Source organism: Macrobrachium rosenbergii, chromosome 4, assembly GCF_040412425.1.
Source record: "Macrobrachium rosenbergii isolate ZJJX-2024 chromosome 4, ASM4041242v1, whole genome shotgun sequence".
NCBI classification, from domain to species: Eukaryota; Metazoa; Arthropoda; class Malacostraca; order Decapoda; family Palaemonidae; genus Macrobrachium; species Macrobrachium rosenbergii.
In genome coordinates this window covers 26,256-43,712 of record NC_089744.1, presented here as the reverse complement: position 1 = coordinate 43,712, position 17,457 = coordinate 26,256, and the positions used below count along the sequence as shown (strand labels likewise).

The 17,457-nt window shown below is 36.9% G+C and overlaps 1 protein-coding gene across 1 annotated transcript; it reads right to left on the bottom strand.

Annotated features, from left to right (window-relative positions):
* Positions 1–540: 540 nt before the first annotated feature.
* Positions 541–17,137, bottom strand: LOC136829329 (uncharacterized). Its single transcript, XM_067087707.1, has 6 exons — positions 16,689–17,137; positions 6,183–6,342; positions 5,289–5,450; positions 4,456–4,688; positions 2,913–3,152; positions 541–2,524 (listed from the first exon to the last, which is right to left on the bottom strand). Exons 1-6 carry the CDS (start codon positions 17,001–17,003, stop codon positions 2,033–2,035), a joined length of 1,602 nt encoding a protein of 533 aa, XP_066943808.1. The 5' UTR covers positions 17,004–17,137; the 3' UTR covers positions 541–2,032.
* Between the last annotated feature and the right edge of the window lie 320 nt (positions 17,138–17,457).

The window sequence follows — 17,457 nt, the reverse complement described above, 5'->3', positions numbered from 1 at the left end:
GGCTTATCATACCTCATTTCATGTACTCCATACCATAGAAATATATTATTGAAAATGCTTTTGTTTCCTGTGATTAATAATTCTGTATCAAGGTTTAGACAGTCACTTCATTAATACCTGGATAAAGTGGACAGTCGCCATAGTAATACCTGGATAAAAGGGACAGTCAGCACAGTAACCCTTGGATAAAAGGGACAGACAGTACAGTAATACCTGGATAAATGGGACAATCACCAAAGTAATACCACCTACAGTAGATAAAAGGGACGTTCAGAACAGTAATACCTGGATACTGGGCCAGCCATCACAGTAATACGTGGATAACTGGGACAGTCACCACAGTAATACCCGGATAAAAGTGACAGACAGCACGGTACTATTTGGATAAAAGGGACAGTCACCTCAGTAATACCCGGATCTAAGAACCTTCAACAAAATTTTTAACAACGAAAGAATGAAAGAACTCTTTGAAAACTCTCACAGCTTCCAATGGGCTTTATCAGCAAGAAATTAATAAAAACTGGAATGAAACAAGGGAAATAATGTTCTTTCTTTATTTTCAGACAAAACAGGATGTCTTGAGTGAACAATACATCGCATTATTAATTTTTATATTTCACATGATATTTCGATATAACAGTTCTATGTCGCAACAGGAATTTTTGAGGATTACTTTATCTGTGGAATTCTAAGGTATAATTTTGCAGATTTTCTTATTTGGTCCAGCTGTTTGTTTCAATATATGTCTTCGTATGTGCTCTTGTTTATGAAATATTTCACCTATATTCTTTTAAGATTCAACATCTTCTGGTTACTCATTTAAAGAACAAAGTCTGGCATATCAATTTATGTAATATAAAAAAATGAGTAATATGATAAACTGGCTGTTAAAAATGAAGCGATATCACTGGAGAATTGTTCTGTGGCGATTCTATTCAAGATTAAGTATCGTCCTTTGGATAAAGGCACGAGTATAACGCATATCTCAAGTTTAAGTAACATACAGTGGTAACATACACTACAGTAGGACATTCATTAAATTCCTAAGCAATGACTATTTTTGGCACAAGAAAGATACTATGGGTCTTAAGAAGGAAATGCAATGATGAACACATAAACTACTGATTCATGACTAATGAATTAAAGTTGCTTTGATTAATGAAAAATATGAACTAATTTGCGCATTTAGTACTGGTCCATCTTGGGATCACAAGTGAAAGTTGCAAACAAGAAGAAACCCAGCATTCCTTGCAGACGAAGATTTTCTGCTCCTTGTTTGTGTTGATGCGAGCTAAGATAAGCTTAGTGGTAATCTGAACTGTGCAAAAAGTTACCATCAATCATTAGCTTATTTTGTTCTCATAAATTCAGTGTATTTTCTTGTAAATATTCATGTTATCATTGTCTAAAAATTATTAAAAAAATGATGACTAGCTCTATCGATATAAAAGTCAAACTGTGTTCTGAAATTGGTCAAAATTTACTCTTGTGTGGAGGCCTCCCTCTTTTGCAGTCTCATTTTATTTGTAATATTTCCTATCTTGAATGTTTCTTTCATTCTTTATTAGAATTTTTACTGACTAAAATTCTTAAGTGGAAATTTATTTGGCATATTTATAGTGATTATAAGCCAAGAAATTATTAGTGCATTGGTTTTATGCAATCACAGTACACCTAGCGGTATGCTTTTTCCTGATAATTAATCGTTATATTTCATTTTCGTTTTCATTTCACTGCGAATTCAGCTTAGAAAGAGTCTTTATTAGGCTGTAGTTTTTGAATATATTTCCCAATCAATAATTTAAACGCTCATGGGTGAAAATGTTTTGAAAACAAACGACCAACTTATTTTTCTTGGGAGAAACAATAGCTATTTGCAGTTGAAATATATAGCACTGATTGTTTTTCTTATTCTCAAAGGACTGAAATGAATCTTCCATTCTTCCATGTTCACCTTCGAAACTGAGAAACTAGATGCAGTCTGTGATGAGAAGAACCTGAATCATTTATAAAACGAATACATCGGATGCCTTCAAAATGCTGTTGAGCATCTAGCTGCCGTAAAATATAGGAGCGGAGCAAACGCCGGGGAAAGGTTTGCTATACATACGGTGATAATGATGGCCTCCCACCCTCCTAGAGAATAGCCCTTGAACCTAACGACGAGGACGGTTATCGCGACCGGGAGCCACAAGAAGGCCTGGCAGAGAGTCAGCAAGAAGACGGGCAATGTCCGCGCATATTCAAGATGTGTCCGACCTGCCAGTCGAGTTCTTGCGTCTCTGACGCAGACTTCTCCCGCCAGCTGCAACATGTAGCTTACTGCCCGCTGATCCTGAGACGCATCAACCAAATCCTTGGGATTGCACTGGACTTCTGCATCAGTCAGCGAGGGCTTTTTCAATTTTTCAGAGGAGTGGGAAGTATTCAATCGCCATTCAATGACAGGTGGACTCGCTTCCGTCTCACCAGTCTGGGATCCTTGGCTACGGATATTGAGTCCGCTGCAGAAAGCTTGGTGCGTCTGATAAGAAGAAGAAGAAGAAGAAGAAAAAAATACAAGTAGAATACTTTGATTTGTGAAGCACAAGGTTCATCTTAATGGGTGATCGGTACTGATATGAAATGACTGAAGAATGCAAAAACAGTCTCGCCATATTTTTTTTATTGATCTTGTCAAGCTATGCAAATGAAAACAGGGCCTAATCATGCTTTTGGCAAAGCGTGAGTGATTGACAAGCACGCAGGCTAAAACAAATTTTAATTTTATGACCTTCAGGTGTTAATTGTGCTGTTAAGAAAGCATTCGGTTTTCAAGAGAAGATACAGAGAAAAAAAAAAGAGAGATAATTTTAACCTCAGGTGACATTCGCCCAAAGGGGGAAAAAAGGTTAAGACAAGTACATCCTTACCCTGATGTGAGACTCCAGGGAGCCGATGTAGATACCCCCTAAGGTGAAAGTGTCCTCGTGGTTTCCCACAGAATTTGGTCCTGGGGACGGGCAGGGAGAAGTCGACATCTCTCCTGTGTAAGCGATGGACAGATGGTGTTCAGAAGACGGAGGAGGGTTTGTCTTCTCGTGCGAGGAGTTCATGTTCGAAACCCCCATCACTAGGGGAACCGTCCACTGACCAACTGAGGACAATAGAGCCTGTCACATGAAGAGAAATATGTACTAGCATGTGTAACAAAGGACAAAAAAAGTCTGTCACATCATAAAAGTAAAATGTTCTTGCAAGTATGATAAAGGACGGAAAAGTTTGTCACATCAAAAAAGTAAAATGTTCTTGCAAGTAAAAAAAAAGTCTGTCACATCAAAAAGTAAAATGTTCTTGCAAGCATAATAAATGAAAAAAAAAAGTGCCACATCAAAAAAGCAAAATGTTCTTGCAAATACAATAAAGGACAAAAAAAAGTCTGTCACATCAAAAAGGAAAATATTCTTGGAAGTATTAATAAAGGACAGCAAAGTCTGTCATACGTAAAGGATGTTCATTATTGTTTCAAGTATAACCAAAGACAATCAATCTTGTCTCTGATGGTTCAAGTATACTTGCACGTTTAACCTTGTCTAACAAAAAACTTTTCTAACAAAAGACACTGAAGTCTGTCATTTGTAAAGTAAAATAAAAAAAACCCAACAGAATAACATAGGACAATAAACCCTGTCATAGGTAAATCAAAAGATATTTGTGCATATAAAAAAGATAATATAGCTTGTAACTCTTGAAAGGAAATATACATAACACATAAAAAAGGGACATTTAAGCCCGTTACTAATAAAGAAATATATACTTTAAGATATATCAAAAGACAATTAAGCCTATGATAAATGTATAACAAGGGATGATAAAGCCTATAAAAAGTCAACGCACGAGGTTGCATGTATATCAAAGAAGAGCAAAGCCTTGCACATTCAGCACAGGACAACAATGACATGATGTATACACACACACACACACACACACACATATATATATATATATACATACACATATATTTATATATATACATATGTATGTATGTATGTATGTATATATATATATATATATATATATATATATATATATATATATATATATATATATATATATATATATATATATATATATATGTGTGTGTGTGTGTGTGTGTGTGTGTGTGTGTGTGTAATGTGCTTGCATAAACTCGGCTATAAAACGATAAATTGATGCACACATCTTTCCTGGTCGCAGTAAAGGGAAAGTATTCTAAAAAATGGTAAATATTTGCTATTAAAGATACGATATGAAAATCGTAGTGTAACAAAATCCTATTAATTCGAAAACGGATAACTGCTCGACATTCTTAAGGAGTTTAACGAAATGCGCAGACGCCTTGAAAGTTATTCAGTAACAGAACTGTCCCCAGACATATCTGCATGCAAGGTTTGCTTGGGGCAAGGAAATAGGACTATAAAACTACCTCCCTGTTACCTGCGTACGATTCTGTGGCTTAGGCGACGTTGCCCACCAGCCTTTTGTAGCGCATCGTGGACAGAAAGGCGAGGCGCTCCTGGCAATGGTAACAAGCTCAATTTCGCTGTGACAGGGACATCTCGGGCGGGCACAGCTGCCGACGCTACTCTCGTTCTCCAGGGCGCAGTCTTGTGTGGCTGTCACGCGACCTTGACGCTTGGCTGTCACTATTATCGCTATCCAGAAGCAACCTGGTTGTGTAGTTTATGAAAGCGATTGAGTGAAGGTCTCCAAAAATCTTTACTCTGTGAAGTATTTTTTTTTTTTTTTGGCAAATGAGGTAGTCAAAATGTAGTTACTAAAAAATTTTAAAGTGATTTTTAAGTACTTGAAGAGTTACATTGTTATTCGAATCAGTGAATCTCTCTCCCAACTTTCCCATTGTGTAACTACCATGTCCAGTCAGTCTCTCAGTGTGGTGTAAACATCCAAAGATCTTGTATGCACAAAATCCATATGCCTACAATATCCTCATAACATTCCAGTAGATGGATTATACACATTTCCATTCGGCTCATTCTCAGTTAGGTAAAAATTCTCGTATGTATTAGAAAAATAGTAGCTATAATTTAACCTCTGAGTCAAGATTAATCCTAAAAATATTCCATCTAAGTCATGGCATGCATATATATTCGAAAATTCAGTGTCGACTGTTTGATAATGTTGGGACCCTACCTTTTGATATGTTCATTAAGTCTAGATAAATACTCTAAGAAGAAAATTAATCATGCAGAGCTATTTTCAGGTGGGTCACTGTTGAGGATTTCTGACGCATGCGTACACGTCCTCACCTGTAGCAATAAACGTAAGCAAACCAAGAGGAAGCAGAACGTAAAGAAAAGGTTCCAAATAGTCGTGTTCAGATCTGCAGGTGCAAATGAGGATCAAAGGCGATTCTTTGAAGCCTCCGGTTACCATCACAGCCAAGGCCCCTCCGCAGATCCACGAAATGCCTGAAAAGAAGTGAAATCCGGTGAGTGGAACGTCCCGGTTTCGTTAGCTGCCTCTACAGGTATAGTTTTTCCATATCTGGAGTGTCTTTTGAGTCGTGACAAGGTGACAGATGCGTTAGATCGACTGCTTCTTGAGCAACTATAATACAGAAAAACTTTAATATACTCCTACCAGAGTAATTAAAAAAAAAAAAAAATCTATCACCGTTGTAGAGCGTTTCAAAGTGACGTGAGATGAGTGAGAGAAGTATATTTGGCTTCACAATTGATTTTCAGCATTTCTCTCGATATGATAGAGTTCACTTAATGCTAGTGGCGTAGGGTTCGCTAAACTACTACACTGGTATAAAAAATACTCAAAGATAATCATACACCCTTTAGGATAAATCATTTTCCGTACACATTACTTACTGCAAACTACAAAATTGATCACTGTCATAAACAAACTGATTTTTTCTAGTATTTTATAATTTGGACGAACAGTGGAATGGGAGAGGAATTTTAACTTGTGCATAAAATCAAGAATAAAATTATCAGGTAATTTTACTTCATTGACTTGTACGTCAGTTCTATTCTTTGAGTTTCAATGAACCTTTTTAATTCCCTGGTATCACTACACTTCTCTTAGGAGTACCCGTGATTGTACACGAGTTTCCTACTGAAAGTCGCTCATTTGCTTGTCATTTCAAGTAAAGGAACTGCAAGTGGGATACTCGACAAACGAAAACATACCTGCCAAAATCAAACTTGTACTAGTAGTGACTTGGCCTGTGATGGGCGAGGTAACCGCAGCATATCTCTCGTAATTGATCAAAATCGTGCCCAAAAGCTGCACACTCCAACCCCAAGTTCCCGAAAGCCATCCAAGGTTGCATACCCAGTCGACAGGGTCCTGAAAGAGAAAAATGGTGAAGGTTAGAGACGTCTCTTCGATCTTGAGCGGCCCAGTTTGGAAACATGGAACGGGAGAAAGGAAAAGGAAGTCCAGTAAGAGAGAGACGATTGAAATGTGATTTACAGTTAAAATTTGCCTGCTGTGAGAATCACGCTGTTGACTAAAAACTGAAACAATGGTCAGAGATGAAAGAGCTTTTTGAGGGTTGAGGGAAATTCACCCTCAGAACCTCTCTTTTATTTGAAATTCATTAACGACTTGACTCTTGGACTGTTTTCCCAGGAGCGTAATGAGTCTAATCGGATGAAGGCTTCTCTAACTCAGGACCGAGGCTATCTCGTCGGCATTATCAGCTGACAATCAACAGATTAGCTTATGGCAATGACGACGACATTTTATCGGTCTAGGTCAATATAAACATCAATCTCCCGACTCTTAACCATCGCCAACACAGCCCGTGTGTTGAAGTGGGTTGAGAGAGGGCAAACTGGAGGACTTGCAAGCACAGTTTTGCATTTTTCATAATGCATCTTGTCGGAAAAATACTTGTTATTAGGAGGAATATGCATGAATTTGCTCTGCAAGGAATTTGGATGGTTTTAAGCAAGCAATGAAGAAAATGTTTCCTTAGCGAAAAACAGTGCATACTGATAATTCCTATTATTCATAAAAAAAAAAGTTAAGGAGGAATCAATATCGCCCGGAACTGATCTGAAGTGTTGCAAAAACAACATCGACTACACATTAGCCTAGACAACGTACTCTTGAAACTACAGGAAGGAGACAAGCCTATAAAGCAATAACTGCTAGACGCTATAAATAAAAAAGTGATAACTACTAAACACTATAAAAAAAACTAACTGGTAAACGCTATAAAAAAACAATAACTGCTAAACGTCATAAAAAGCAATAACTGCTAAACGCTATGAAGTGATGGTCCAGGCGGGTCTAGTCACTTCAGTTAGATTAACTGATATATCTATGCATGAGGTGAACTGGATTTTATGTGTCTTGGTAGAATGGCTTATTAGTGGTATCTCGCTGGAACCTCTGTGTGAAGGTACGACCCCTACCACGTGTGGTGGAAGTTTCTTCGATCGTATCTTGGTTGTATATAGGTTTGTAGTGATAAACTTACCCAGAAATAGTGCATGTATATATATATATATATATATATATATATATATATATATATATATATATATATATATATATACATACAGTATATATATATATACATACAGTATATATGTCTATACACAAACATAAAGCTACAAATGTCCTTTAATAATATATATATATATATATATATATATATATATATATATATATATATATATATATATATATATATATATATATATACTTGTACTAAGATAGCACACACCATTTACCAAATAAATGTACAATGATGGCTGCGCTAGAAAAGCATAGCAAGGGACGACAAGAAACAAGAATAAAAAACCTTTCGAAAAAGTTTTCGTCAAGATTCCTCCTCCAAAAGCGCGTAAAATCGATGTCTTATCCCTGGGCAAATTGAATGAGGAGGGAAATGATAAAGTCATTGGGGTAGTCCTCCTCGTCATATTGGAGAGAAGAGGGCGGTTCATGTGCTCAGGAGTTGGCAGCCGTGATCGATGGTGAATGAAAGGTAGTGGAACTTTCTTCCGTTATGAAGTCTTATTAATTGACTTCGGGATTCACCGAGTTATTTTAATAGGAAGAATAATTAATTACCGTTATACTGACGCTTTAAATAATCCTCAGAGCTACTGGCCCAATAAGATACGAGTTTCTGACATTGGTCATTCTGTTTTGGGGATTGCCTAACCTAAAGTAACTTGTACCACAGCAAGTTGTTTCTACAACTGAGAATCGAGCTATATATTTTGGCATAAATCATACAATACTTTTGATTCCAATGTGGCTGAATCATCAACGTCCTGAAAGGGATTTGCATCGGCGTGTGAATTAGTGATAAATTTTCTACTTGCAATGTTTTCTTAAAATAATCATCCCATTCTATGTTGAACTATAATAATTTTATGAGATAATAAACAATTCTGATTGCATCAGTTACTGGGTAACGAAGTTAATTACATTGTTAAAGGCAGGGTACTAATTGTACACAAACCCATAATATAGTTGTACATTTATGGAAACAGGAGAAAATATTAATCACGTCTCTGAAATGTAGAATTTGGTTAATCATTCGCGCAAGGCTCCTGTTGGCTATTGCTTCTATTTCTCAATTTTTGATGAAAATTACTCTTTTGATAATTATACACACACACACACACACACACACACACACACACACACACACACACACACACACACCCCAGTATACATACAGATATTGGTAATGTGATCCACATTTCACAGTGCACACCAATCACTCGTTTTCCTTTCGGGGTTTAACTTATGAATAAGACCAAATTAAAGTCAACACCCTCATAAGCAAGACCTTGTATGACCTATAGAATCGCTCTCCCCTCCCGGCTACAGGAACGTTCTACAGCCGCTACACCCGTCAAAGAGGTCTGAGATACAAGCACCCTGAATAGCGTACAGCGAATAAATAGCCCCACTCCTCCACATCTACAAAATTTACTTCGTTCGATTTTATTGACGCGACCACTGTGTTGAGCATGAATTTTTTTTTTAACGGTTTTGTTTGCTAAAAATTAACACTTTCTTAAAGAATTTGATTGCATTGTCGTGTTAACGAAACAGATGAGTGACTACTTGGATAACTAGCAACTTGTTAGACGTAATACTCGAGATCACCGCTCCCAAAACGCAGTAGAAGCATCCAAAGCACTAAACTCAGACGAGGGATTCCGAGTGAGTTCCATTGATCATCAAAATTGACCCTTGCATATAAATTTGAAAACGCCCCAAGGAACCCAGTGAAAAGGAAAGAATGAAGGGCACAGTTTTAGAAATGGATTCCTCGTAAAGCCAGCGGGAAGTTTCTTGTTACTACATATTTTTTTTTAAAGCCGTTCGCTAGTCCTTGCTTCGTTTCGCCTACCTAGTTTCTAATTTTCTTATATTCTTCTGTTCCCATTCTGCTGGTGAATGGTTCTGTTATTCCAAGGGAACTTTCAGCCGTCTACCTTTTTGAGTGGCTCGGTGACGCCGAGTTAATTGGAAAAAATGATCTTAAATTTCATCTCCGGAGAAGCGTATGGAATTGGTTTCTGAATCTGACCATCATTTTCCATAGTCAAATGACACAGGATAGCAATTTATTTCTGTGATTTAAACTTCAAGGGACTAAGTAGCATCTGGTCGTTTTGCATTTTTTTTTTTATAAATTTTAGTACAGGTGAAAAATACCAGTGGATCTCAAAATAGGCAACGAGATTACCAAATAAAGTATTTGCATAAAACTGTGCTGAACGCTTATTAAAGTTCCATACAATTCTAAATCGTATCTAAATATTGCTTTCTGTTACTTCGCGAACAACAGAATTTAAGCAATGAAAGTCCCACGAACCTGACAAGACTTCGCGGCAGTGTTGTATATTGTCTCTAGGTTGATGCAAAACATTTTTTACTTATAATGACAGAGACACAAAACAGAAGGTCCTGGAATACGCGAAAAACACGTGTATCTATACAGGAGAAATTTGACACAAAGAGGTTCGTTGGTAAAGTACATATGTTATAGAAAGTATCAAATAGGCCTATTTAGTTTTGTTTTGAGGACTTCCAAAAGGTAGCAGGAAGAGAACGGATATGGGCTATCTTTGAATCAATTTTTTATATTTTGCAATTTTTTTATACAATAGATCCGTTGAGGAGTCAGATCTCAACAGAAATAAAGGGAGTTGACCATGAATACCGTATTTTCAAAACCGTGCGCTGTAATTGTTCAACTATAACATGTGCAGCACGAAAGAGAAGTGAAGGGAAAACTGGAACGGAAAACCCGAAAGCTTGGTGAATGACGTAATTGTAGCCGAAAATAATGTATTGACAACATGCACAGTATAAAGGTGGGAAAGCAAGAAAATTAGACATATGAGCAACTCCAAAATATGATTTAAGGAAGTTGAAAAGACACAAAAATGGTGGCAAGGTCACAAGCGAATACACTCTCTCTCTCTCTCTCTCTCTCTCTCTCTCTCTCTCTCTCTCTCTCTCTCTCTCTCTCTCTCTCTCTCTCTCTCTCTCTCTCTCTCTCTCTCTCTCTCTCTCCACACAAAATCTATTACCCAAATAGGGCCTTCCTAGTTTCTGATCTGCTGACACCACTGCCTGTGACCACAGGTTTTAGAAGCCAGTTAACTCTATACCAACAAGAGCGTCTGTCTATTTATAGAACATAATGATATGCTACTGGAGAGGTTTGCGAGTAGGAAATTATTCTTGATTACGATAGCTATTACATTTTTGGTTATAAATAGTTTTAGTTTGTTTCCTATATACGAAGCTTAGAATTTAATGTACATTTAAGCAGCAACGACTGTAGCCTTAGCAACTGTACACACATATTTATGTATACACACACATATATATGTATATATATATATATATATTATACACACATATATCTATATTATATGTGTATATATATAAACATGTATGTCATAATTTTCTACACGCCATCGTCATTCTTCTATAGTTAGGGCTGCTTTCAAAATTATGTATTGGTGTTACAGGTACAGTTATCAACAATGATAATCATACAGGAAAAATGAAATGTTTAAAAAAAAGTGTCATTGTTTGCTTGATTTTGCTTTTATGTTTTCCTTCAGTGTCTTGATATCCATTTCCATTCCGTTTTGGACTCTGGAAAATTTTTAATGGAAAAACCTAGCAGACAGAAAATTCACGCAAAAAAAAAAAAAAAAAAACTAACCAGATTACCTAAATTATATGGTAACAGAATCAAGATAGCAAAAATGATTTAAAAGGGCCAAAGCCATTCAGCCAAGGCAAACAAAATAATTATAACTTTAAAAGATATGGTAAGGTACCAGCTCCATAATTAAAAATTGCCATAAACACTAAAGTGCCTGAAACTCCGAAATGAAATATATCTTAACGAACCGTTCAAAGGAAAACACATCACTTACTCATAAAACACAACCAACAGAAATTCATTTTTCTCCGTAACGGTTTTAGTAAGGCATTTGGCCCTGGCGTGACTGGTAGGCCCTTGTAATAATTAGTGCAACACTGGAATGACTTGCCCTCAGTTCCTCCTCAGCTGATGAAGACTTTCCATTTTTTTTTTTTTTTTTTTGTTGGGGCGGGGGGAGGGGGGCGTTGTTGGGCGATGGGGAATAGGTGGGCAGGTGTTAATGCTCGTGGGCACTGAAAATTTGGTCTGTATGACTTATTTTTAATTTGAACTAAATATTACGCCTTTCAATAAATTTCTTTCCCTTCATTGAGAATGAATTCGGAAAACCTGACAATGATGGAATAAAATATCCTCTCTCTCTCTCTCTCTCTCTCTCTCTCTCTCTCTCTCTCTCTCTCTCTCTCTCTTTCTAACAAAATTCGGGAAATAGTGCTGATTCTTTTTTTTTTTTAATCTGATGTGCTTCAAGACTCTCAGAAACAAATGGTGAAAATATTTTCATACATTTCTTTATTGCAGCTATATTTGGGAACATTTTCAAACTGCTTCCCATTGCTTTGGGAGGATGGAAGCTTAGCTTGCTGGTCGATACTATAATAATGTTAGTGTTTTGCTGTCTTTGACGGTAAACACTATTTAAATGTTATAAGATTATTTGCTAAGTTGGTTCATTTTTATGACAAAATGTCAGGTCAAAAGTTATTCTTGATACTCCGGGGTGAAAGGAAAAATAAGAGAAAAACTCATTTATCCTTCGATTCATAAACTCGGACTACATTTTACCCCTCGGTAGCTATCTTGCCTCCGTGTGAAATAATTGCGTATTCCACTACTACTTCCCAAGGTATTTGTAATATATTTAAGATAAAAGAAGACAGGAAAATACTAGTAAGACATCTGTGGTACCTCTGGGTAACGTGGCACGCTGTCTTGAACACAGTTTAACAACACTGCACTTAACGCATCACAGAACTCAAAGTGAAGTAGGTTATGCCATGACTTTTGTGTTGATGTTGCAACGATGAGGATGAGACGTTATGCTTAGACGTATTTAAGTATTTAAGTAACGATCTCATTCATTAATTCATTATTTGTTTCTCTTGTGTTCAAAATACGCGTTACTGCAGAGTAGTTCATAACTTTTCTATAATTTTTGCCAGCAACACCACAAAAGAAAGCGAGTTCAATTATTACCACAAAATTTAACTCTAATTAAGGCTAAGCTTAATAATTTTGATCTCGAATCTTCATTCGAAGCTATTTACAATAGATGAAGATCGCCTGACGTGAATATTTCACCCAAAACCCCCGAATTTATTTTCGAACTGACTCCTGTCGACGAGTCTAAAAACGACGTCAGTTGACTGATTCATTTTAAAGCAGAGGAATCTGCTCAAGTTTCATCGTCCTACGCAGCCACTACGTTCGGTTTTCTGACACTATCGGCCGCGTTTGAACAGTGTTTGGTCTTTCAAATGGAGCAAGTAATTACCTGGCCAAAACCAACGCATTCAGCCATCAGGAATCGCTGCAAAGACAAAGGCTATCACGCAGACAACGCCTCGTAACAAGGAAAGGAGAGTTTTTCCATCCACGTCGGTTCCATTAGCAGGGGTGTCAGCCCACTGCCATCTTTCTGAGATTTAATGTTGTGAAACATTTCGATACGTTGTTGGGTCTTCTTAAGTTTGTAAGATATTCTAGTGCAATTATGTAAGTTTTTTTTATTGTTTTATCATAGGCTAATATGATTCCCTTGCAAGCTGCGAATGTCCTACGATGAATCTTGCTTAAGGCAGAAATGTACATCTTCGTTTTGTGATGTTGCCTGAATCAAGTTCTGACAAATGCAGACGACAAGAAGGCCCTTCTTATTGAAGTATGTTCTTTTACACTAATATATTTCGAAGACCTACACAGGAATGGTCTTTTGTCTCCTACATTATTGACATTCTAATTTTTATCGTCCATGAACTCGTCAAGCGAGGTTCCTTTGGACTGAATGTGCATATCTGAAATATGGAAGAACTGAGTATGACTAAACCGAAAGAATAGAATTTTAAGCAAGCAACTATAAACCCATAAAATTACCACCGCCGGACAAAGAGAAAGCCTGCAAAACAGAGAAGTTAGCGTTCGTGGCCTACCAAGCAGAAAAATGCGAAAATACATAACATGTTTGTGCCAAAATAATCATGTGAACCCATACAGAATGATCAGACATCCAGGGGCTTGATTGTAGGATTCTTGTAGGATTCCCTCTAAGCAATATCCTACGCTAACCCATGTACAATAGGAAAATTGGTTACTGTAACTCTGTAGGTTTCTTTATAGGAAATCTCATTAAATGCGTCTCGTATAAGAGGCCAACAAACCTAAGGATGGTCTTTCTTTGAGGTAAATACGCACGAGTTGGCCCATACGAAATGTCAGTAAATTATGTAGATTTCCCCTTATTAAATGCTTACGGAATTATATATGACATGCCTGTAGGACAGAGTTTGGAATAAAATAAATTGCCTAATGTTCGTTTCGTTAATGATAACACCCGGACAGTCCAGTATGCTCGTAATTTTTTGTCTGTGCTTGTAGACGTATCATGTATATGCTCATCGCGTTCGTGATATATTTTTTTTTTTTTTTTTGTGATCAGCAAATTGAAAGTTACTCAAGTGTTAGATTCAAAGCCTGTAGAACATACGTGTCAGAGCCAACAGATGGTTAATGGATTGACTGGCAGATGTGTATTGCATGTCCTGATAACAAAATATCACACCCAAACTGGCAACATGTGAACAGGTATGGTGTAAATGATATTCTGAACACTTGATGAAATATTCATATCTAAATAATTTTCTTACGATTTATAGATCCTAGAGATTTGTTATAGACATTTTAAGCGGATAATGTAATAGGCCACTCGGGGGGGTTGACATACAGTTATGAATTTATGTAAAGAATGACTGATAATAGACAACAAAGAAAATAGGTGTTGTTTTTCAAAATGACTTTCCATTCCATCTTCTGAAAGGAAACAATTCCGAATGGTTTCATTAGAATAAAACTTTTTGTATGACTTTTATTCCATTGTTAAAATGTAGAGGTTAATGATTTGTCTCCGTTATTCTTTCTAAAATTATACCAGAGGTCGGGTAATATGTATAATATTTATACATCTAACTTTTTCTTTAATAGGTAGGCTAAATGTATGGTTTTCTTCGTTAAGTCCCACCTCTTTCCTTTGAGTAATTTTTCTTGTTCTATTCGGGCCTGGACAAGAAATAGGTATTTAGTTGCCACACTACTGATCTCCGTCAACTGGCAATCGTGGATGAACATCCGGTGCGGAAAACACACGACCTACCACCTTCCTTGCTTCATTTATTCTGTGGATCGATCAGTCTTTCATCCTACCACTATCCATCATGTTTACTCTCTATTACTTGTATGACTCAACCGCTTACACTCCTCTGTTCCTAGCTATACGTCTTCATAAATTGTCTTTTTCTCACATTTACTATCAATCTTTTCTTCTTGCAAACACTTTCAAACTCCTTCACTAGTTTCTGTAGTGTCTCTTCACTGTCTTGAACCAATACCGCATCATGTGCAAGCATCAGCCATTCCGCATTCCATTTGTATCCCACTTTCTTATCCTCCGACTTCTTGTATCACTTCATCCAGAAGGATACTAAACAGCCATGGAACATCTCCGAACCCTTTCTCAGTCCCACTTATATGCCAAACCAGTCACTCTCCTGTCTAAAAGTTTTAACACTCCCTTTGCTTCGATTTGAAGAAAACTTTCTAATCTCTCTCAACAACTTACTATCTTCAGACCATTTGCTCATTATTCTATATGAATTTCTTCATTACATACACACACACACATTCACAAATTCAGACACAACTATCATTTAACATCGAATTCATTAGGCCTTGGGATTAACTTACACCGAAGGGAAAATTTGACAGATAAGTACATCTGTCCAGATGTTGATTCGAACCTGGGCCTTCGGTTTATATACGGTGATAGATCATCGACTTCAGCAATCGTATCAGTTATTATTCTCCTTGGGTGTAAGGTATTCAAAAGGCATGGTGAATTCAATATCAAGATATATTTGTGGCTTTACAATTGTGGATATAAGGTCACATGTGTACTAGTGACAAACCTTCATGTGTGTGTGTGTATGTATATATATATATATATATATATATATATATATATATATATATATATATATATATATATATATATATATATATATATATATATATATATATATATATATATATATATATATATATATATATATATATATATATATATATATATATATATATATATATATATATATGACTCACATCGGGGTCGAATTCCACTCTCTCAAAATGAAAGACCAGGACGCTACCAACTGACTCATTCAGGTAAAAATCTTGACAAGTCATAGAGGAGGTTGGAACCTCAAAGTACTTCTATACCTGACCTTTTTTCTGGGTAGGCTGCTGCGCAACACACCAGCGAATTTTACCCAACTTCCCGATGTGAGTCAGAAATTTATTTCCCGCTGAAATGGTAATTCGAGTGAAATATTACCAATTGACTCACTGGCGGGTTGGGAAGTTGGGTAAAATTCGCTGGAAATACGTCAGGTACAGAAGTACTTAGGTTTAAAAATTTTTTTTAAGACTTATGCGGGTCAGTTGGTGGCGCCCCGGCCTTTCATTTGAGAGGCTGGGGTTCGAACTCGATGTGAGCCTGAAATTGATTTCTGTGAAAAAGGTGCTCGTGTGTTTTCTATTAGTTCCATGTATATCCACGGTACCAAAGTTTATATATATATATATATATATATATATATATATATATATATATATATATATATATATATATATATATATATATATATATATATATATATATATATATATAAGTATCATGGGGTCCAGTATAGGACCATCTTTGGCAAATGCGTTTGTGTTTTATAGAGAAAAGATGGTTAGACGATTGTCCTTTAGATTTTACTGTACAGGAGGTATGTTGATGATACCTTAATTTTTAAGGATCGTGACCAGAGTCCTCGTTCTTTGAGCACCTTAATAAGTAAGCATATTAATATATATATATATATATATATATATATATATATATATATATATATATATATATATATATATATATATATATATATATGTGTGTGTGTGTGTGTGTGTGTTTGGAAAGAGATCAACATCTTACCTCGTGCTGATAATTGCGAATCAGCGCCGAGAGCAGAGTAGGAGTGAAGATCATGATGTTCAGGATGCCGCCTGCGACGTGGGAGCACTGCAAGATGCGAGCGCTGTTGAATTTGGCAAAGATGGTCCTCCTGAAACCGCCGTCTCCTAGCAGGACGCCACAGATCACTGCCATCCCGGAGACTAAGGTCACTGCGCAGAGGATGATGCAGGTTACCATGACGATGACGTCGACGGAATAGGAGATTTCTTCTTCCTCGTCCTTGAGATCGGGAGGGTACGTCGCGTTTACGCGTGAGCACATCCTGCCTTCCATGCTTCAAACAATTCAGTAATGTGAAACGCCCCTTCTCCGGGATTTTTTTATAGTTTCTCCAAATTCTTTAATTTAGTTTCAAGTGACTTTATATTAACCAATAATCATTAACGAAAGGATGAGCGTGAAATTCCAAAATATACTATAATATTCTTAGCAGCCTACGTATGCGTTACAACGAAGTATCTACTGCACGAGCTCTGGTAAGGGGAAATCGATAACTGTGCAAATACCGACAAGTCCTTTCGGGGAAGCAACGCCGCTGAAGGGGGACAGGTCTGTCGCGTCGTCCTACGAAAAATCAACTGCTCAGGGAATGACGTCGAGGCCATTAGACGACACAAGAGATGCCACTAGTGGTCATGCGTCATCTCTTCAGGCCCATTATGGCTCTCCCGCCCAACTTACCTCTCTCTCTCTCTCTCTCTCTCTCTCTCTCTCTCTCTCTCTCTCT

Bases quoted from the DNA above. Each gene is read 5' to 3' on its own strand.
- LOC136829329 (XM_067087707.1), bottom strand. From the start codon at position 17,003: ATGGAAGGCAGGATGTGCTCACGCGTAAACGCGACGTACCCTCCCGAT. The intron at 5,451-6,182 runs GTATGTTTTCGT...ACTTCTTTTCAG, and splicing joins TACAAGTTTGATTTTGGCAG to GCATTTCGTGGATCTGCGGA. The intron at 3,153-4,455 runs GTAACAGGGAGG...TTCATGTGACAG, and splicing joins AGCCACAGAATCGTACGCAG to GCTCTATTGTCCTCAGTTGG.